This window comes from Stomoxys calcitrans, chromosome 4 (genome assembly GCF_963082655.1).
Source record: "Stomoxys calcitrans chromosome 4, idStoCalc2.1, whole genome shotgun sequence".
NCBI lineage: Eukaryota > Metazoa > Arthropoda > Insecta > Diptera > Muscidae > Stomoxys > Stomoxys calcitrans.
The window spans coordinates 137971747-137995918 of NC_081555.1; the positions used below are offsets into that span (position 1 = coordinate 137971747).

Sequence of the window (24172 nt, forward strand, 5' to 3'; positions counted from 1 at the left end):
GAGATCAGAAGGAAGAATACGAATAAAAATTACAACAAATATGTAATGTGTAATGTGTTTTATCGATGGATGGTTTAGGGGAAGCATTAAATTTCGATCTAAAACATTTCGCTTCGAAATCCACAATGATAATGAAGCATAAACTTTTTTTTAATGCATGAAAATTAAACAAAAATTAGAGAATTAATCATAAATAAATTAATAAACACGAAATAGATAACAATAAGTATATTTTTGAAAATATGAATAAACTCGAACTACAAGTGTAACTCGGAGCCATCTCAAATAAATACATCATAAAATTAAACTTAGATTTTTGCAGATGTTTTTTGTAAAACAACTCTCATTTGAGAGTACAAAATTGAAAAAATATACAACAAAACCAATGGAAAAATTAAGAAAAAAACAACACAACAAGACGTCTAAATAGCAAAACTAAAAGCCAATATCAAAAAAACAAGAACAAAACAAAAGTTTTTCATTTCAATTACACATGACAAAATAAAAACAAAATTAATAAAATTAGCAAATCAAAAACAAGAAAAAAACACAACATCTATAGCATTAAAACAAATGAAATTAACTGAAACAAAAACCAGGGAAGGGAACAATAGAGGAAGTAAAAACAGACAAAGGAAGTGATTTAGAAAAAAAGAAGTTTAAGTTGCACTTACCCGATTCTTTAGAGGTGGCCGAAACAGAGGGTGATTCGCGCATAGCATCGGCCAAGTCCTCCTTTAGACGTGTGTCACCATGAGCTACAGAGTAGTCTGAATCCAAGTGATCGTGACGAAAACGATCCATTAATTTGGGACTTTGTTCAATGCTGCCTAAAAGAGGAAAAAAGGGGGAAAAATATTATAAGAAATTGCAGCAAATATATGAGAAGGGGAAAAATTAAAAAAAAAAAACAACTAAAAGAGTGCTAAGTTCGTCTGGACCGAATATTGGTAACCCACCACAATGGATTCTGATAAAAATTTGTACAAAATAAATTTTGTTGAAGGGCATTATTTGATTATAAATACCAAAATTCTGTCAAACCAGCAAAAAAATCAAGCTTCTAGGAACCAAACAAGGACCGGTTTACATGGGAGCTATATCAGTTAGTAGACTGATTTGAACCGTATTTGGCGCAATTGTTGAAAGTCGTAAAAGAACACCACATGGAAAAAAATTAAGCCCAATCGGACAAAAATTGCGGCTTGTGAAAACTTAAGAAGTCAAATCGGAGGATCGGTTTATATGGGAGCTATATAAGGTTATAGATCGCTTTAGACCGTACTAGGCACAGTTTTAGTCAAATAGGTCAAAATTTGCTGCTTGCAAGGGCTCAAGAATTCAAATCGAGAGATCGGTTTATATGGGAGCTATATCAAGTTATAGATCGCTTTAGACCGTACTAGGCACAGTTTTAGTCAAATAGGTCAAAATTTGCTGCTTGCAAGGGCTCAAGAATTCAAATCGAGAGATCGGTTTATATGGGAGCTATATAAGGTTATAGATCGCTTTAGACCGTACTAGGCACAGTTTTAGTCAAATAGGTCAAAATTTGCTGCTTGCAAGGGCTCAAGAATTCAAATCGCGAGATCGGTTTATATGGGAGCTATGTCAGGTTCTTGACCGATCTGAACGGTACAGTTGTTGGAAGTCATAACGGAACACTACTTGCAAAATTTCAGACAAATAGGACTTCCACGAGCTTAAGAAATCAAATTTCGAGATCGGTTTATATGGGAGCTATATCTTAATCTCAACCGACATGGCCCAATTGCAATCCTCAACGACCTACATCAATACTAAGTATCTGTGCAAAATTTCAAGAGGCTAGCTTTTTTTTTCTTTTTTTTTTCAGTCAGCCAACACACAGGGGATGTTCCCTATGAATGCAGTGCATTGCGTTGGCGAGAGGAAATTAGGAATTGGAGGGGGGAAAAGGATCTAGTGCTTATTGACATTTGTCATAAATCGTTGGATGTCAAAGTGGGTGGGAAAAACATTAGCCGGAAGTCGATTCTACATACTAACGAATCGGGCGAAATAAGAATTTTCTCTATAATGCATTGTGCGGTCCGCTGGCCAATCAATTACAAACGGGTGTGAGTTCCTGGAATGTCTGGTATCCCTGACATACATCCTTACACCAGGAATGAGAAGACTAATATCAGACGAACACACACCATGAAAGTACCGATAGAACAGCGCCAAACAACCCACATTTCGACGATGATGAAGGGAGGCAATAGAGTTGGATACCCCACTGTCCCCAATCAACATCAGCCATCGCTCTCCTCCGTACACGGTCCCGTAGCTGCAGGGATGATTTTGGAGCTCCAGCCCATACATGTGAGTTGTACTCCAATTTTGGCATTATGAAAGTGGTGTAGATGTTAAGAAGATCAGACGGAGTGAAGTATTTCTTACACCGTTTAAGGAAGTCTAAACACTTGAATGCTTCTTTCGACACTTCAAATACATGTTTAGGCCAAGGGACATCACTTTGTATTTTCATGCCCAGAACATCAAGAGCTTCTGATTGCTCAACATCTACATCCAGGATTCACTGAATAAGGTTAAGCCAAGCGATCAGCCGATATACTTTTTTTTAATATTTGGCAGTACTTGGCATTGAGGATGTCAACTTGTTCTCTTTTTACATTCATTCTTTGTTTACGTTTTCTCCTATATGATGACATTTTCAATCGTCAGATTTGACATCCTTAATGATGTTTATGGGGCCTATCCACTTTGTGTTTTGCATGTGACCTAACCTTCTATTAGTGAATCCTGATCTACACCGTTGATAGACAAAGCGAATCGTTTGTGTGACAACAAGCAGCACTGAGTCTTCCGTGCTCTAAAATCTACTCGATTCATTCGACCCCCACTCGAAGACTCGGACTATGGTCGAATGACAGAGATTACTGTCATCCGCAATTGAGTAGATCATATTCGATGTCTGACCCAACAGATCGTTGATGAAAATTAGAAAAAGTGAAGGAGAAAGAACAGAGCCGTGGGGTAGACCTACGGTCAATTTGTGCTCATTGGATGAGAACCCATCTATAACGACTCGAATAGTGCGATCTCTGAGAAAGCTCGAAATAAATCGAACGAAGCCATTGCCGACGCCAAATGCGCAAAGTTTTGATAGTAGTGCACCGGGCCAGACCCTATCAAATGCCTTGGAGATATCTAGAGCCACAACCTTACTCTCACCAAACTGGTGGATTGAGCGACTCCAACGTTCCGACAGAAGTGCCATGAGATCGCCCGTTGTGCGATTTCTGCTAAGAAAGCCATTCGACTCTAAATACCTCACAAGATGGTGATTAACCATGCTCTCCATGACCTTGGAGAGAGCGGAGCATATCGCGATTGGCGGATAATCCGCAGGGTTATTTGCCTCACACTTTCAACGCGGCGAGAAGACTCCCGCACGGTAGGAAAGGTTGAAAATGTTGCGTAATGGACGAGCGAGCCTCGAAGAACAATTGCGTAAGACAAGTGTTGATATGCCATCCGGGCCCGGGGATTTATTTACGTCTAGATTTTCAAGAACCCTTTTAACGGCACGAGTTCGAAAAAAAATTTTGGGCCATGACGCCAGATACATTTTCGATTGAGGGGAGTGGTTGATTGCTATCCGGCAGGGAAGAGTTCCCTGCAAATATATCAGCCAACAGGTTAGCCTTATCAAACGGGTCAGTGAACGTTTGATCGTCCTTAACAAGAGTTGGAATGGATGAAGAACTACCCTTTACTCTTTTCACGAACGAACCTTAGTACGCAGACGCTGTTCGTAAAGAATTTTTTCGCGCCTAAGCACATTGACACACGAAGATCTTGCCTGCTTGTGCAGCAGTTCAGTGTTGGCATTTATATCCAAACGCCATTACCTGAATGCCACCTCTTTCGATCTGACAGCATCTCTGCATGTCTGGTTAAAACAACTTTGTCGTCTGATTTAGCCGATATAGTCTTAACTGGAATAAATGCCCTCATTCCATTTAAAATTATCTTCTCAATCGTTTCAGCAGTAACATTTATATCGTCATCTAGAAAACATAGTTTCCAATTAAAATGTTATTCGACCGCTATCGTGATTTCGACAGACGGGCGGACGGAGGGACGGACATGGCTAAGTTGACACAGAACATCGAGACGATCAAGAACATATATAGTTTATGGGGTTTCAGATGAATATTTCGAGGTGTTACAAACGGAATGACTAGACTAGTATAACGCCATTCTATGGTGGTGGGTATAAAGATCTAAAGACATCTTCTACATCTTCTTCGAGAGAAAAAGGGGTTTCCTATGATTTGAGTTAAAAAAAAAAATCCGCAGGAAGAATGATGCCCTATAAGGGCACTTTAAAACATAACAGCATGGCCAATAATGTCGAGTCTAAATCTCTGATAATGAATATAAGTTGCTCAATCGTGAAATCATTTGGTTTAAAATATAGGGTGTCCTGTTTATCGGTTTTCCCCCCACTATAACTTCCCATCTTATTTTCTATGGTTCTTCCTTCTACATACTGTAAGATCCTGATTCAATGAGTACAGGCACAGCGCTCGAACGTCCTGCAGCCGTAAGTGGCATATTTAAGGGACTTGAATGCTCGGGTTTTGTTGTAGTTGTAGTTGTCTTATTGGTGCCGATTTCAACAGCCTCAATATCAACGTGGCTTAAATTTGACCTTAAAAAGAAAAAAAGGATATATTCCATTTAACTCCAAAGCTTTATAAGTCAACTACAAGTTCTTACCCGCTGGGTGTATTGTAGGTTTTAAATACGAATTGTGGACCCATCCATAAACGACGATGTGGTCCAGCGTGAGTTACAATTTCTACTTGTGCCAGCCATGATTCACCCCGATCATCGGAGTCATCATATTGTCTAGTGCTATCGGTTAACATGCAGGAATTACGATTTTTAACCAACCAATTGTCCAGTGTTAGCGGAGGTGTTATCTCTTGAGATCCTTCTTTGCGACGTCCTAAATTCCATTGAGCTTTAGCTTCGACTTCCAATTCAATGGGAGTATCATCACATATCTTTTCTTTGGCAACATCTGAAAACAAAGAAATTATTAAAATAAAAAAAAATAAATGCGTTGTTTATAAATCCTATCTCAGTATAGATTTCCTTAAAAATCCAATGCCGATTCTTTCTCTAATTGTTTTTTTTTTTGTATATTTTTCCATACTTACTGGAGGCAAGCTTTGTATCCAAATCGTATTGTATCAGTGCTCCATGCCCGGCCATTACAAACAGCGAGTCAACAGCTTTACGCTGCATACGATGCGGAGCTTCTCGTGTCACATTTGGCGGATCCAAAAGCCATGAACGTGATTTAGCAAATATAGCACAAACACTTAGTGGTTTGCCACTATCATCCGACAGCGAGGATAGCCTTTGTCGCTGAGAACCAGAACCCTGAGCACCAGGACCCGACTTCCCACTTGCTATGGTGGCCGAACCTGGTGGCGAGCCGAGAGCAAAGGGTTGCCGTAACTGAGCCAAAGGCATAACCACAGTGGGACGCGGATAAGGTGGCAATGTGGGATTGTGATACGGTTGCAGCGACAACGAGAAGGTGGTACTTTCCGAGTGTGTGATGGGTGAGTTGGAACGACCCTCGGCTGAGAGACCGGCAGAGCGATGGAATCGTGACAATTTGTTAACCACATGCAGTGATGTATGGGTTCTTACACCCATGGGGCCACCATATGGGGTGATGGGGAACACATGGGTAGTGCCGCGCAATGTGGAGACAGCCACCCAGCGTGAGTCCAAAGAAAATGAAATATTTTGCACTTTGGCACTGGTGTCACCGCGATGCAAAACATACAGATGGTGGACAGCGGCAAGGCTGGAGCCCACCGGATTGGCTTGTATGCGAAAGACATGGAAGTCATGGCCACGGCGATCGGCTGTAACTAAAAGCATGCCAGAGTTATCAAATTCCATGGCCACCAAAGCCTCAGAGTGGGCTATGAAATGGGCCACTATGGGATCGGTGCCGGCCGATTGCGAGCTGGACATGGGTACACCGGAGGTGGGACTAAAATCCCTTAAGGGGTGCTGTTAAAAGAGTAAAGTTAAAATTAAATTCAACACAAAATTGAGTACAACCTACCTTTATATCTATTATGGTTACAACGCCGGATTGTTTGGAATCAGGCCCAATGCCAGAATCGAATGAGGGATTCTTGGAGCTGGAAGTGCTGCCTGTGGTACCCGTCAAACCGGCAGCCACTTGTTCACCCAATTCCCTTAGACCCTTAACCAAAGATTTGGAGGCATTTAATACTGTGGCCGTATAACTGGCCACTCCCTCACCATCACAGCCACCTCCACTACGCTTGGAGTGTAGAAGTTTGTGTTCAGCATAGGCCAGCCAGCGGGGACCCAAGGCAATGGGATTGGGGTTGATGCTAAAAAAATGAAGAAAATTTTGTATCACTTTTTTTTTGGCAAAATTCTTAGAAATAACCTACCCTGGACTGGGATAACAAGTTGTTATGGACAAACGATCCTCCAGTGTGCGAGCATCAAAAACCGCTATGCGTTCATGAAATGTGATCACAATTGAGGAGCGATTGGCCAGCACATCTATGACGGGATTCTTAAATTTGATGGCTTTTACTTGGGTACCAGTCTTAAGGGAAATGAAATTAACAGCACAAAATTGTGGCTGGGCGCCCGACGAAGAGCTGCCATCAACCAAGGCTATGAGGGGTCGTTTGTCAGCAAAGACATCTATGGGCTCATCGGCCCGACCATTCTCTTCTATGGCCCCTGTTGATGTTGAAGGTGTGGGTAAGACTCTTAAAGCTGAGACAATGCCATGACGCCAGGATAGAACCTCAACAGCTTCACCATTGGCGGGTATGGCCCAAACTTGCACGCCCAGACCATAGCCTAGTATAAGCAACAAGGGAGGTGCAACATTTCCATCCAATTCCCAATCTTCACCAAATCGAGGATCACTAATATCGGCTGCGGTCTCAAATCTGGCCCATGTTATGGTGTCTTTGGGATCTGTGTGAGGTGGATGGGCCAAGGTGACCTCATTGATGAAACCAATGGCAGAGTCCAATATTGATCTGTCACTGACTACTTGTGGTGGCACTATCGAGGGCACAGCTACCAGGCCACGTGATGTATTGCCCGTTGAACGTCTTGGTGAATCTGCAGACATTTTGTAATGCTTTGTCCTTAGAAATCAATGGTGTAGGGTGAGTGGGGGGAGCAGCCTAAGGGCTCTTCAAGCTTGGCTCGTCTTATTACTCTTTGTGTACGGTATATCCCTTTCTCTTTCTCTATTGTTGGGGATTTTTAAGATTTTTTCAAGACTCTCGTTCGAAGCATAAAAACTCCAAGAGAGTGAAAAAATCGTAAGAGAAAGTCTAAGCAAGAGAGTTTGGCAAAAGAGAAATTTCGTTCGACAACAACAACTCCTTTCCTTTTACTGTTGTTTAAATCGAGTTCTCTTTGAAGATATTAATTATTTATTTGTGCTTTTTTTAATTAATCGAACCTTGGTAGTTTTTTTCTTTCCTTTTCAGTTTTATTGTGCAGCGAGTGTGTTGTGTTTGTTCTCTTTTATTTCTTGTATTGCACTCAACGATGTGGTTATTGTCACTTAAATTTCCACATCGGTTGGAGACAAACTGTCTGCCAAGTGTTTATGTCTGACACCAAGAAACCTTTTGTTTCCTTTTTTTTTCGTATACTTTACGAACGCTGATCGCAATCGATGGCTGATTTTGAAACGTTGTTACAGCTATCAACGAAATAATTTTTGTTTTTTCTTATTTCTGCTTTTATGGTTGTGTGTGTCGTCAGCGACCCCAATTATCTGCAAAGAACAGGAAAATATAAAAATTATTAATGGTATTATGAAAATTTTATAGCACTTTTATATCGTGTTTATGGTAAAGAAATTTCATAATAGCAATTTTTAACAATCCGGTTTCATTTAATTGAATAAACTTGTAGAAAATTTGTGTGAGTGGGATTTTTAGATATAAAAAAAGTTCAGTTTATTGCTTTCACAGACACTGGGGAGAATTTTTTCGGAGTGACTAACTTTTTTCAACAAGCAAAGCAACACTACAATGTATTGCTATTAGGAGTTATTTCATAAGTTTGTAAAATTCAAATGGATGAAACAAGTTCAATGTACTTCCCCAGCAATATTAGATTAGCTTTTCTTGTGGCTTCTTTCACAGCCTAGAACTATGCTACGATAAATTTCACTTAATCAATATATTTGATAAACTGGTAAACTAACTCAAAACTTGGAAGAAAAGAATTATAGGAAAATAATTTGTGTAGAAAACATATTATGTATAAAAAAAATTAAATTTGTTTATTAGAAAATGATTATTATTTGTTTTGGAAAATTATAATTTTTTAAACTGTTTTTTTGGATTTGCTTTAGAAAAATTTCTAATAAATTTTTAAAATATTCAATAATTTTTAAATATGTATATTCAAAATACTTCAAAAAAATTATTTGTTTTAAAAATTTTTTTTTTATTTAAAAAATTTTTTTTCCGCAAATGATTTTTTTCTGATATTTTTGTATTATTTTTTCAGAAAGTTATTTTCGCCAATTTTAGTTTCTTCCACAATTTTGTTTTTTAATTTTTCTGATAAAATTCATTTTTGAAGCTTGGTGCCATTTTTAAAAATTTGTATTTTTTTAAAAAAATCAACCATTTATTAAGAAAAAATCTCCCATGTTTTAAAAAAATTTTTCCTCCCAACCAATTTTGTTTTCGTAGAATTTGTATTTTATCAGCATATTTTATTTTTTTGGGAGAACAAAATTGTTTCAGAAAATAAATTATTTTGATTTGTCTGTTTGCGATCAAAATAAAAGAGCGCAAACAGACAAAATAAACGAACCTGCTGCTGGTGAATGTGGCGTAAGCACAAAAATCACTTGCAGAGGCATTCAATTAATGTTTAAGTGCACTGCAAAAAAGAGTTTGGCAATGTTGATGTGTTTGTTGTTCTTAGAATTGACAAGTCGGAATAGTGGAAAGTAAGGCTTTCTTCTCTCTTACTGCGCTTAGGAGAGTTGGAGCGGTTATTGGGCAGTGTTTCAAAACAAAAGCGCGCTCTACACCGTACTTAATACTCGTTGGGTAGGTAGAGCAACTACAACTTTGCCCCAGAACATTCCATTGAGGAACAGGTCAAACTTTTCAAGTTTAGCACTAGAAAGACCAACCGGTCATTATGACCGATTTTTGAAATTCATTCCAAATTTTCTTCGAAAAAATTTTTTTTCGGAAGTTTGTGTAGCTTTTTATTGAATTGATGTAATCTTACTATGTGGTACACCTAGACCGTTCATTTTGACCCCTTGTATAAAAATGTACCAAATTTTTATCAAAATACTACTACAACCCAATTTGGTCCCCATTATTAGGACCTAATTTTTAATGTCATATCTGTAATCTACTTCCGAATACCTTTCATTTGAGTTCCATATTGACATGATCGTACAATATGCCTATTGTGGTAGTTTAGGGGTCGGGGAGGACCCCTAGGTACTTGGATCTAACTTTCAATATCATTTTCCTACTCTACTTCAAAATACTTTTCATTTGAGTTCCATATTGTCGCGATCGGTACACTTTTGATTTTGGGTGTCGTTTTATCGGAAGGGGGGATGGTCCTCCCCGTAAAAAAATTTGCACGTGGTGTTATATTATGACTTCCAACAACTGTTCCAAGTATGGTCAATTCGATCTATAACCTGATATAGATTCCATATAAACCGATCTCCCAATCTTTGACTTCTTGAGCCCCAGGAAGCCGCAATTTTTGTCCGATTTGGCTGAAGTTGAGCAAGTAGTGTTTTGTTATAACTTTCGACAACTGTGTAAAATACGGTCAAAATCTGCCTATAACCTGATATAGCTCCCATGTAAACCGGTCTTTCGATCATCCTTGTTCGGTTCCTAGATGTATTAATTTTTGCTAGTTTGATTCCAGCGATTTCGCTTAAATTGAAACATTGAGTTGAAGTAGGCTTCCCCTAAAAGCTTCATTTATTACCCGAATTGAATGTTTTTTTGAAACAGTGATCCGATCCAAATATGGTTCATATCGGACTATGTTTAGATACAGACCGCTCTGCTGATAAAGGGTGTGAAGCCCTTAAAAACTTTTTTATTACCCGATTTCGCTGAAATTTTAAACAGTAAGTTGTTGTATGCTTCCCGACTTCAGATCCAAATACGGTTCAGATCGGACTATGTTTAGTTATGGCTGACATATAGACCGATCTGCCGATGTAGGGTCTGAAACCCATAAAAACTTCATGTATTACCCGATTTGAATGAAATTTGAAACAGTGAGTTGTTGTAAGCTTCCCGACATCCGACCCAAATTAAGTTCAGATCGGAATATATTTAGTTATAGCTGGCATATATACCAATCTGGCGATTTAGGGTCTGAAACCCATAAAAGCTTCATGTATTACCCGATTTTAATGAAATTTGAAACCGTGAATTGTTGTAAGCCTCTTGACATCCAATCCGAATATAGTTCAGATTGGCCTATATTTAGAAGCTTCATGTATTACCCGATTTTAATGAAATTTGAAACCGTGAGTTGTTGTAAGCCTCCCGACATCCAACCCAAATATGGTTCAGATCGGACTATATTTAGTTATATCTGCCATATAGACCGATTTCTTAATCTCATAAAAAGCGGATTTATTGCCTGATTTCGCTCAAACTGTGACTTGTATAGGAGTTCTCGCCACCTGATTAAAATGTGATCCAGACCAGACCCTATTTATATATAACTGTGGCTATGGTAGTGGAGTTAATAATAAAATAGGATGATTAATATATCCATGGTGGTGGGTATCCAAAGTTCGGCACATTTTTCCTTTTTTAAATTTTCAAAAAAACTGTTTAGACAGGCACCTAATCAACCAATAAGCCCTCGAGCACTTTAGAGTACTTAAACATTACACATCTTTAATCACATTTCTGCTTATCGAATGGCCTAAGGCAACTCACTGACCCAAATTTCAACAAAATCGGATAATAAATGCGGCTTTTATGGACCTAAGACATTAAATCTGAGGATCGGTCTATATGGCAGCTATATCCAAATCTGAACCAATCTGGGCCAAATTGAGGAAGAATGTCGAAGGGCCTAACATAACTGACTGTCCCAAATTTCAGCAAATTCGGATAATAAATGTGGCTTTTATGGGCCCATGACCCTAAATCGGTGGATCGGTCTATATGGCAGCTATATCCAAATTTGGCCCGATCTGGGCCAAATTGACGAAGGATGTCGAAGGGCCTAACACAACTCACTGTCCCAAATTTCGGACAATAAATGTGGCTATTATGGGCCTAAGACCCTAAGATCAAGATATAGTCAGATATAGCCCATCTTCGAACTTAACCTGCTTATGTACAAAAAAAAAGAGTCTGTGCAAAATTTCAGCTCAATATCTCTATTTTTAAAGACTGTAGCGCGATTTCAACAGACAGACGGACAGATGGACGGACATGTCTAGATCGTCTTAGATTTTTATAGGGTCGGAAATGGATATTTCGATGTGTTGCAAACGGAATGACAAAATTAATATACCCCCATCCTTCGGTGGTGGGTATAAAAATGACACTTATTTTGTTTTTTTACCCCCCTAAGCGTTGACAGACCAGTATCAGCTGGACCGCCGTCTCAGGAAGTGCAATATGAGAATACAACAACAGGTACAACAGTTTCAACAGAGGTCTCTCACAGTTTTACAAACCTTGTGACCACTAACAATTCTCTCGATCCCATGGTTCGAGTGTATAAAAGTGAATCACGAAATACTTTTTATTTCCATTCGCAATTTTTATTTTTTCAATTCTATTCTCTTTGCCATTAAACAAAAGAAAACAAAACCAAAATGCTGTAATTCATTAACTAAAATTGAGACGCATTACGTAGAAATTATTTACATGTGCATGCACAAAGTTCCCATGCATTTCATTAAAATATTTTCATTTTTCAAGACGACACTGTCAGCGACCGTGCATGCAATGGTTGACACCTAAGAATGATTAGTCACTGGATAGTCATTTCTTTGTGAAGAACTACAACAATATAAGTATTATTTAACAAAAATTAAAAAAAAAGAAACAAAGAAAGAAAAAAAAAAAAAAATAAAAGTCTGATGGAAATGTACACACTCGTGCAGAAAGGCAAAAGACAAGTTTTTTTTATGAAATTTTTTTAAAATACCAAGCACTGCACGATCTGTGTTTGTGAGTCTATGGGTTTGGTTTTGTTTATTTTATTTTGTTTAAGTTTGAAAAAAAAAAACACATTACGTTTCAAAACGCACACAAACAATGGGTGAAAAACGCAATAGAATACCCTGTCTACATACGCCAAGATTACCACCTCATTCGTTGTTTATGGCCACACTCGACTTGTTACGACTGTTTACAATTTCGTTTTGTTTTGAAGGAGTGGCGATGCTGATTTCTAAGAAAAACATTATTTTTAAGTCTTATGCCATCCTATGCAAATAAAATGCATTTTAGTAGATTTTATAAGGGGCAAGCTTCTCGCATATCAACAAGTGCAGGCTGATTCAAATTTAAGCCCAATGATAAGCCTCTTTGGAGAGAAGTTTTTTTTACATGGCATAGTACCTCACAAATGTCGGCAGCATTAGTAGGGGAAAGTCAACGCTAAACATTTTTCTGATGATCTCGCCAGAATTCGAACCCAGGCATTCAGCATCATAGGCGGACATGCTAACCTCTGCGCCACTGTGGCCTCCTACTAATTTAAAGTATTTGTACAAAATTTCAAGCCCTTAGTATTAGGTTGGTTTGGCTTGAAAAGCTACATTAACATTTGCCTGTGGAGGTGGCGACCCTCCCCAAGCTCCTGTAGGTGAGCAAGCTCGTTCCTGCTCAAAGAACCGATCGCCGTGGGAACATGTTGGCCGTTGGTTATTTAAAGGCGCCAATAACTCGCCGTGACATATTGAGCATCATAGGCACTCAGTATTTATGCAAGAGCCAATGCCGCCCGGCCTCTCACTGAGACTCTTCGTTCGATACTGCTGATTGTCCGCGACTGCTACTCTGTAAGGAGCATTCCATTATCGGCAATCTGTGGAAACGACCGTTAGCTCAGAGTTAAGCTTCTTGTTACAGCTAGGAGCACCACACAGATTGCACCTCAAAGTTCCAGCCTGCGAGGTGCTCAAGCTATCCCGTGCCGGGCCGTACTGGTGTCTATTAGCCGTGGAAGCTGGGCAATCAAATAGGAAAGGCGCCAACGTCTATCATCTTCCCCATAAGCCCTACACATGCTATTACTTGCCACACCTATTTCGAAAGCTATACTGACCTTCGTCTTACTTCCTTTCAGTAATAGCATCATCTCCCGAATCGAATTTCCTTATAGGATTTTCGTCGTCCTACCGACAGTTTCCCTGCTCCACAGTGTTACATGCGCGTTCGTCGCCCACTCTCTTAAGGCTTCGGGTTAGCCAAGTTTATTGACGGCAGTTCTCTGGCCCTTCACTGTTAAATCGTTTGTTCTTTCATTCCCCTTACTCCGCTCAGGCCCGGCACTTAAAGCGGAGTAATGGGTAATGGAAGAGCAGACAATTTGGCTATGAATTCCCGGTAGAACATTTATAGCAGGATACGATGCGACATTGCTGCTGTCATCACGTGCAGCAATAAGGAAGAGATCGAACGCAAGCTAAGGCTGGTGGAAATAAGGGCTAAGAACCGGCTGCACTTACACTATTAGTAACTGGCGATGCTCAAGACAGGATTACTCTTTTTACCAAAAAGAGTATCCCAGTACAAGCTGCGCATGTGGATAGTTGATATACTTGTAACGACTAATGGACCAGTCAAGTACTTCAAAATCTGTATGGACACGAAGCGGACCACGCATTCGACGTATGATCACAAAGGCTGCAAAGGTAACGGCAAACTTCTAAGGGATACATGTAACAAGAGTTGGACGTTACCTAAAAATATTGAGGGAAATCTCTACTTTCGGTAAGGAGAATTGTTGATCTAAGGGTTACAATTTACAGAAGAACTATAGCGAAGTCCGTAGCCCTTGTCATAGCTGCAATGATCCTCAGAGGCCTACAGACTAGAGAACGGGCAAAACTCAAACAAGCGTACAAAGTTCGGCCGGGCCGAATCTTATATACTCTCCACTATGGATCGCATTTGTCAAGTTCTTTGCCCGGTATCTCTTTATAGGCAATCAAAGGATAATGGATAAGAATTGCTATGCTATTGTAGCTATGCCAGGTTGTTAACCGATTCGGGCCATACTTGGCTTGGATTTTAGATCCCATTGTGCAAAATTTCAACCAAATCGGAAGAGAAATAAAATGGGGAGATCGGTTTGCATGGTAGCTATATCAGGTTATACCGATTCGGACCATATTTGGCACGTTTGTTAGAGGGCATAGAAGAAGTCACTGTGCAAAATTTCAGCCCTCTAGAGGCTTAAACAATAAAATCGGAAGATCGATTTATATGGAAGCTATATCAGGTTATGGACCGTTTTAGACCATATTTGGCACGTTTGTTAGAGGTCATGAACCGATTCCGACTATATTTGGCACGTTTGTTGGAGGTCATGGACCGAGTCAGAGCATATTTGGCAAGTTTGTAAGAGGTTATAGATACAGTTACAGTGCCAAATTTCAGCAAAATCGGATGAGAATTACGCCCTCTGGAGGGTCAAGAAATAGAATCGGGAGATTGGTTTATATGGCTATATAAGGTTTTAGACTGATTCGAACCATGATTGATACATCCATTAAACGTTGTACAAGACGCCATAGTAAAAAATTCAGCCAAATCCGATGAATTGCACTCTCTAGAGGCTCAAAAAGTCGTATCGTGAGGTCGGTTTATATGGAAGCTATTTCAGGTTTTGGGCCGATTTGAACCATACGTAAGTTGGAGGTCATTGGAAAAGTTATTGTGTAAAATTTCCCTCTAGAGGCTCAAGAAGTAAAATCTGGAGATCGGACCTTCACTTATAGGAAGTATTTATGCAAAATTTGAAGCGGATGGATTTACTCCTTCAAAAGTTAGCGTGCTTTCCACAGACAGACAGACGGACGGACATGGCTAGACCAACTCAAAATGTCAAGACGACCAAGAACATACATTCTTTGTGGTGTCTTAGATCAATATTTCGAGGTGTTACAAACGGAATAGTGAAGTTAGAATACCTCCATTCTATGGTGGAGGGTATTAAAAAAAATAGGGAGACCGTCTATCGGACACAGTTTGCAATTCGACAAGTGACAAAATACCGTAACCTGACGATTAAAATGGTCAAAACTTTGGATTCTCCAAAAGGTTCTTCCATTCCTTACAAATCAGTTTAAGGTTGACGTGTTAATTTATTTTAGATCTATATTTCGTCGCATTACAAACGGACCGAATAAGTTAATACTCCTTTTTTGAACAAAAACACAAATTTCCTCCTAGGAGTATTAACTTTTCACTTTATTTGTTTTCGTGATTTGTTTTCTTATTTCACTCTTGCAAAAGTTATACTTAATATCATAAAACTTGGATATAATTGATATAAAGTGATAGCACTTTTTTGTGGGACATAATGTTGTCAGTCAAACATATGCATAAGTATGTACAGTGTTGGAAAAAATAATAGAGACAACAGTTACTAAGAACAATATTGAACAAAAAGAGTAAGAACAAATTTTTGCTTCTGTTAAATTCTGAATCTGGTTGTTCGTAGACCTGTTGAGTTTTTAATTATAAATTAAATTTTAATTATAAATTAAATCTCATTTAATTCACGGATGCTCGTTGTGGTGAAAAAATTTTCAGCGGTGTGTATCCACACCTAATGCTGGCGACATTTGTGAGGAACTATTCAATTTGAAAGAATGGTATGGCAGCCATGTAAAAACTTCTCCTCAAAGAAGTGTCGCACTGTGGCACGCAGTTCGGCATCGGCTATAAGAAGGAGGCCCCTTACCATTGAGCTTAAACTTGAATCGGACAGCATTCATTGATATGTGAGAAGTCACTTTTCCTTAATGGAATGTTCCACATTTGCATTTACTTTATATGCCTAGGGATGCCAACATAGATAACTGTCTCACATCTTTATAATGGTTGTTGAATGAAGCAGAGCCTTTTTGTAGCCTTTTTGATAGTTATCACACACACACATGTTTTTAATCCCATAAATTTATTTTTAACTTTAATATCTTTAATGTATTCATTATTGACATGATTTTAAGTGAAAGTTTGAATTTTTTTTTAAATTTTTTTCTGCTACTTTCTATAAAATTATTTATATCTTTAATTCGCATATTAACTTAAATTTGTAGCAATTGATCCTGATGTCTGGTGGGAGCAAATTAAAATCGCAACACTTGCACTTGTGTCGACACATTGTTTTAAATATTTTTTATACCAATATAAGTAGATAATTTTTTATACTTTTCTTATTACTAAATAATAATAAATTAATATTTTTTTATACGCATTATATTTTGTTTTTGTGGGTTTTTTTCATTTTTTCTTTATGTTTTAGCCAAAAAATACAGCTATCCCATTTTCAGCAGAGTTTCTGCTGCTACAGCGAAAATTTTTGCTGTTTTTACTCACAATTTTTTTTGAGTGGTCTATTTTTTATTATTTTTAATATTAGTGTTTTATCTCATTTTTTTAATGTTTTGTTTTTGTTTTTATTATTTTTTATTTATTTCCTATTTCATTTTTCTTACTTCTTATTATTATTTTTTTTTAACAATTTGACACAAGTTGGCATCCCTGCACTCACACGTTTTGCACTTCTTTATTAAAATATATATAGATTAAATTATTTATATCCAAATTCAATTCAATCTATTATAGTTTTACATGCTTAATTTTATTTTTTTTTCTAATTTTGTTATTTATTTATAATGTATTTTTTTCTAACAAAAATTTACTCTAGTTGGCATCCCTGCACTCACACATATTTCCTTTTTGTTATTAAAAGCTACCTAAACAATTCCATTTTTGTTTTTTTTTTATTTGTTTTACACACTTCAAACGAAATCTTAAGAAAATATATTCATGTATAATCTACGCACTTTTTGTTATATTTGATTTGATTTTTTTTCTTTTCTCAAGATTAGCGATATTTATTGTTGTCACACATTATTTTTTTTTATTATACCTAATAATTAAAATTCACAAGGTTCACACATTTGTATTTGATTTCCAGTTTTGAAAAAGTATTTCCGCAAAATTTTTAATAATTTTATACGTTCCGTAAGTATTTTGTAAAATTTTTGTTTGTATCACTTAAATTGCGTGAAAGTTTTTGTTTCCGCTTGAAACGCGTATCTATTGGCTTTTATCACTAAACTTAGACTAATTTAAGTGTTTTGTGAATAAATTCGCGTTTACCTCTCTTTTGTGTCTAGTTCCCCCACATAGTTCAAAACAAAGTATAAATAATAATAAAAAAAAACACACATATAAACAAAAACAAAAAATATGTATGATGAAATCGAAAGAAAAACAACAGCAGTATGAAAACAAAAGGGGCCAATATAGCTCTGACGATGTTGTTATCACAGAAAAACAAAAACATGTCTAAAGAGTTGTTGGTAGGATCTCTCTTCTTTGCTTGCCATTGCGTTTGACGACGATTGTACGTACGTCCGTCTGTCCGTCCCTCAGTCCGTTTATAAGTTTGTGGTCGTTGTATTCAATGTATCTGCGAAGGCAATAACAAAAAAAATTGCGTTTTAAGTGATGTTAATATAGAAGTCTTTGAGAGAGCAAGAGCATAGCAAAGCGAGAGAGAGAGAGAGAGAGAGCAAGCAAAAGAGTTATTGTGAGTGTATGTTATGAATCGATCGAGTTAAAGTGGGTGGTGAGAAGGCTTCTTTATGAATCAACGCCGTAGTGGCATTAGTTTTACTTGAAATAAAAACAACTATTTTGCGCGCCATAATATGCAAACGCACAATAAACAACAATAACATCGACCCCAACGTGAAGGAATGATGGAAGTCACTCAGTCGTCCGCACACAACTCATAGGAAGGTATTATAATTCCTCAATTCCTAACTATCAACAAAGTTATTTACTGCGTGTCTTGATTTGAAGTGTGAATGAGAGAGTTACTCAATGGCTGACTGCTGAGGTTTTTGGTGCTTGTCGTACTTTGACGTCAAGGTTTCTCGTACGATTGATTTCCAACATACCAGATGAAAAAAAACTAAAACTGGAACTATTTTATAGGTATAAAAAAAACAAACACCCGAAGTAAACAATAACAACTTTTAAAGTTTTTAACAGTGAATGTTAACAACAGTATTTCTACAATAGATGAGAGAACCAAATGCAAAAGATATAACGAAAAACCCTTTGTTTGTTGCAGAGACAAGCAATAAAAGATTGGTCGATTAAGTCAGATGCCAGAAATAGTAACTATTTATTTTTGTAATTTTGTTTTTCATTTCTTTTTATTCTCTTTTTTTTATACCCACCACCATGGGATGGGGGTATATTAATCTAGTCATTCCGTTTGTAACACCTCCAAATATTGATCTGCGACCCCATAAAGTATAAAGTCCGTCCGTCTGCGAAATCACGATAGATGTCGAAAGCGTAAAGATAGCCACTTGAAATTTAGTACAGAGACTTAATATCGATGTAGGTCGTTGGGTATTGCAAATGACCTATATCGGTTCAGATTTAGATATAGCTCCCATATAAATCGATCTCCCGATTTGACTTCTTGAGCACCTGGATACCGCAATTTTTTGCCCGATTTGGCTCAAAATTTTGCATGTTGTGTTCCGTTATGACTTCCAACAACTGTGCCAAGTACAGTTGAAATCGGTCTATAACCTGTTATAGCTCCCATCTGAAGCGATTTGTCTTCTTGAGTCCCTGGAGCCCGCAATTTTTGTCCGATTTGGCTAAAATTTTGCACGTGGTGTTCCGTTATGACTTCCAACAACTGTACAAACTACGGTAAAAATTGGTCTATAACCTGATATAGCTACCATATAAACCGATCTCCCGATTTGACTTCTTGGGCCCTTACAAGCCGCAATTTTTGTCCGATTTGGCTAAAATTTTGTATGTAGTGTTCTGTTATGACTTCCAACAACTATTCCAAGTACGGAAAAAATTTGGTCTACAACCTGATATATCTCCCATATAAACCGATCTTCCGATTTGACTTCTTGGGCCCTTACAAGCCGCAATTTTTGTCCTATTTGGCTGCAATTTCGCAAGTGGTGTTCTTTTATGACTTCCAACAACTGTGCCAAATACGGTCCACATCAGTCTATAAACTGATATAGCTTCCTGATATAGCGGTATCTCGATCATTGTTCGGTTTGATAGAAGTTCGGTATATAGAATAAAATAATGCCGTTCAAACAAATTAATTTTGTATAACTTTTTTGCAGAATCTATGGTGGTGGGTTCCCAAGATTCGGTCCGGCCGAACTTATCACGTTTTTACTTGTTTTTCATTTCTTTTTATTCTGTTTTTGTTTTTTTAATATTTAATTAATTGCTATACCCTACCCTTCGCATGGGGAGTTGGCAATGCTTATCGCGTCATTGCTTATAATATTGATTTGAGATCGTATTTACATTTATTAAAATCCCAATACTAGTGTTGCCAGATGCAAGCTCGTGTTGCTATTGGAAGGCACCACCGCTAGTCATTACATATGTAACACCTGAAGAACAATCTGCGACTATTTATGAATTAAATATTCTTGATAGTCTTCACATTTGAAATCGATACATGCAAGTCGGTTAATCGAAATCGCTAGAGTTCAACGTTGAAATACAATATCGTTAAACACAGTACCGTTAGACACACTACAACCAAAATGTTTTTAATTTCTTATTAACAAAATTTCTTTCAATTAAAACTGACATTGCCCTAACACTTCACTTTTCTCTAATAAAAGGTTTAATTACAAATTAGGTATATGTTAAAAACTTAGGCAAATTACGAAACCTACAAAAATAAAAACACCAAATATGAAAATAAAAGGGGACACCACACACACACACACATTAGAAGATGACCCACAAAACCACCCCCATTTGTTTCAAAAAGGGGGAATGAGATAAAAAAAATACAAATTACAATGTTTTTATATTTTTATTATTAAATTAGTGTTGATCATGGCGATAATAAAGACGACTTTGTTCATTGACCCACAATCTGTGTGAGTGTGTGGCGTATGCATTTTGTGTTGTTGCTGTTGTCGTTGATTGTCTAATATTTACATATTTAAATTAGTTTTTAACAACAACAAGAACAACACACGAGAATACAAACAAACCCACTTAGCAGGCATGCACGTATTTACATACACTGGCGTTTTGTAATCTAAAGAGAGAACAGATATGTTATGGTACATTGTACCTTTGATGGTAGGTGAAAGCATGGGAGCAGAGAGTAACTAACATTAGGGTGATAAGTTTTAGCATTTAAAACTAAAATTAACCAGTAAGGAAAGGTAAAAGTCGGGCGGAGCCGACTATATAATACCCTATGCCAACTAGTCTACGTACTATTTTTAATATATAGAACTTATCTCCAAACCTAGTCAGACTTTAATATTGCATACCTATTGATATATCAAATAGAACCTTCTAAGATTTTCATACGATAAGACAAGTAAAATTGTCCTATCGGCCGGGCCGAAATTTGGACACCCACCACCTCGGGTATATATGTAAATCACCTTTCGTCATAATCCGGTTAAAAATTTATAATTTATGCCCCCATAGCAGCTTTATCGAAATATGGTCCGATTTGGATATTGAGAGGTCTAATAAGTACAAGTCATTGTTCAATTTTGTAGAATAAAATATTGGTCTTTTTGGTGGCCATATCCAAACATAGACTGATCTGAACCATATACGACACGGATGTGGAAACGCCAAACATAAGTCAAATTTCAGAGAAATCGGATTATAAATGTGATTTTTATGGGGCCAAGATTTTAAATCGAGAGATCTGTCTTTATGGCAGCTATATCCAAATCTGAACCGATCTGGGCTAAATTTCAGAGGGCTTTCGAAGCGCCTAACACAACACCCTGTCCCAACTTTCGGCGAAAACGGACAATAAATGCGCCTTTTATGGGTCCAAAATCTTAAATCGAGAGATCGGTCTATATGGCAGCTATATCCAAATCTGAATCGATTTGGTCCAAATTGCAGAAAGTTTTTGAAGAGCCTAACGCGACTCACTGTACCAAATTTCGGCGACGTCGACTGTCCCAAATTTCGGCGACATCGGACAATAATTACGCCTTTTATGGGTCTAAAACCTTATATCGGGAGATCGGTCTATATGGCAGCTATATCAAAATCTGGACCCATCTGTGCCAAATTGAAGAAGGATGTTGAAGGGCCTTATACAACTCAATCTCCCGAATTTCGGCGAAATCGGAAAATAATGCGCCTTTTATCGGCCCAAAACCTTAAATCGAGAGATCGGTTTATATGGCAGCTATATCTAAATCTGGCTTGATTTGGCCCAAATTGAAGTGACTCGACTGGCCTAACTGTCCCAAATTTCAGCAAAATCGGATAATAAATGGGCCTAAGACCCTAAATCGGCGGAACGGTCTATATGGGGGATATAGTCCGATATAGCCCATCTTCGAACTTAGCTAATGGACAAAAAAGAACCTGTGCAAAGTTTCAGCTCAATATCTCTATTGTTAAAGACTGTAGCATGATTTCAACAGACAGACGGACGGACATGGCTAGATCGTCTTAGATTTTTACGCTGATCAAGAATATATATAATTTATAGGGTCGGAAACGGATATTTCAATGTGTTGCAAACGGAATGACAAAATGGGGGTATATTCACCTAATCCTTCGGTGGTGGGCATAAAAAAAATTGAATTTCTTCAGCCTCAAAAGGCCATATCGGATAAAAGATTGCAAAATTTGCAATTAAGACGACAAATAAAATTCTAACGAATAAAAATCTTAATTTTTCGGTCACCTTTTTTTTCAGTGTAAATTTTTGTATTTTTTGTTGTTTTATAATTTTTTTCTATATACAATTTTTGCATACAAAAAATTATTTTCAACCAAAAACAAAGTAACATAACCGAATATTTGAGTTTATTTAATAACCTCCATTTTTTGGCTTCTGTTTTTGTTGTTGGAAATATTTTTTTTTAACTTTGCATGGACTATTAAGTTTTTAAGTTTATTACAATCCATAAGGAACATTTTCAACATATATGGTCATATCAAATAAATCTTCAACACCCATTTTCCACCAACATCATATCCATGGATGATAAATGAACAAAACGAATAAGTGAATAATAAAAACGTTAACATGATAAATGTAACAACAACATGTTGCACTTTAACAAAGTAAAAAGTAATCAGTGGCCATATTTCGCCAGACTTCAAACTGCCATTGACCAGAACTATATATAATTTTTTTTTTTTTTTTTTTTTGCTACTTCCCTAGAGAATAATCGAGTCATTGGTATGGAACAGACATAGCAATGACCATATTGTATATCGTACGAGTTGGTTTATTTTTTTCATTTGCATTAAAACAAATGCTTTAAAGTTATGCACTCTTTACTATATACACTGAAAAAAAAGGAAAACAAATTCTACATAAAATGAACTTTAATAAGAGCCTTCCCTTTTTTTGAGGGAAATTGGAGTTGGAATTCAAAATGTAAATTATGTAAGGAAAACTTTCCTATTTTTAATAATGACTTATGTTTTGTAAAGGGTGATTTTTTAAGAGCTAGAAAAATGCATGAAATCTGAGTTTGAATCGATAGAACGGTCTATATAACTTAGGCGACCAATTGATGGGTCCCAACCATGAAATAAAATGTTAAAACTTCTCACATATCAATGAGTGCAGTCCGATTCAAGTTTTTTTAAGCTCAATGATAAGGGGCCTCCTTTTTATAGCCGAGTCCGAACGGCGTGCCCCAGTGCGACACCTCTTTAGAGAGAAGTTTTACATGGCATATTACCTCGAAAATGTTGCCAGCATTAGGAGGGGAAAACCACCGTTGAACATTTTTTCTGATGGTCTCGCCAGGATTCGAACCCAGGCGTTCAGCGTCATAGGCGGACATGCTAACCTCTGCGCTACGGTGGCCTCCGTGTGGCATGTAGCACCGTCTTGTATAAATTTGCTGTAATGCCCAATAAAAGTTAAGAATTTTTATATCCACCACTATAGGATGGGGGTATACTAATCTGGTCATTCGGTTTGTGACACCTCGAAATATTGCTCTGCGACCCCATAAAGTACATACATTCTGGATCGTCTCGACATTCCGAGTCGATCTAGCCATGTCTGCCCGTTCGTCTGTAGAAATCACGACAGCGAACGGACGCGTCAAGCTAGCCGCATTAAATTTTTTACAGATACAAGTATCTGTAAGTATAGATGCGGGTCGTTAAGGGTTTGCAAATGGGCCACATCGATTCAGATTTGGATATACCTCCCATATAAACCGATCTCCCGATTTGACTCTTTTGGCCCCTGGAAGCCACAATTTTTGTCCGATTTAGCCACAATTTTGGACATTGTGCTCTGTTATGACTTTAAGCAACTGTGCCAGTTACAGTCGAAATCGGTCCATAACCTGATATAGCTCCCACATAAACCGATCTCTGCATTTGACTTCTTGAGCCCATTGAAGCCACAATTTTTGTCTGATTTGGCACATAGTGTTCTGTTACGGCATAGTGTTCTGTTACAGCTGTGCCAAGTACGGTTCAAATCGCTCTATAATCTGACATAGCTCCCATATAAACCGATCTCCCGATTTGACTTCTTGAACTCCCAAAAGCCGCAATTTTTGTCCGATTTAGTTACAATTTTGCACATATTACTCAGTTATAACTTCAAACAACTGTGCCAAGTACTGTCCAAATCGGTCTATAAACTGATATAGCTCCCATATAAACCGATCTCTCGGTTTGCCAATTTAGCTGAAATTTTGCACATATCGTTCTGGTATGACTATCAACAACTGTGCCATATATGGTCTAAATCGATGCATAACCTGATATAGCCACCATATAAA

General features: G+C 37.6%; 1 protein-coding gene across 6 annotated transcripts in view; it reads right to left on the reverse strand.

Moving 5' to 3' along the window:
- LOC106086219 (microtubule-associated protein futsch) overlaps positions 1 to 24172 on the reverse strand; it is a 105779-nt gene that overhangs the window by 17297 nt on the left and 64310 nt on the right. For 2 of the 6 annotated variants that reach the window (XM_013250796.2, XM_013250794.2), the window contains exons 2-7: positions 6510 to 7873; positions 6149 to 6446; positions 5220 to 6093; positions 4774 to 5080; positions 4545 to 4705; positions 675 to 830 (exon numbers count right to left, since the gene is read on the reverse strand). In XM_013250796.2, the coding sequence (XP_013106250.2) occupies positions 675 to 830; positions 4545 to 4705; positions 4774 to 5080; positions 5220 to 6093; positions 6149 to 6446; positions 6510 to 7213 (2500 nt within the window). In that variant the 5' untranslated portion in view covers positions 7214 to 7873. The other 4 variants (XM_013250797.2, XM_013250795.2, XM_059366297.1 and 1 more) reach the window with 4 other exon arrangements.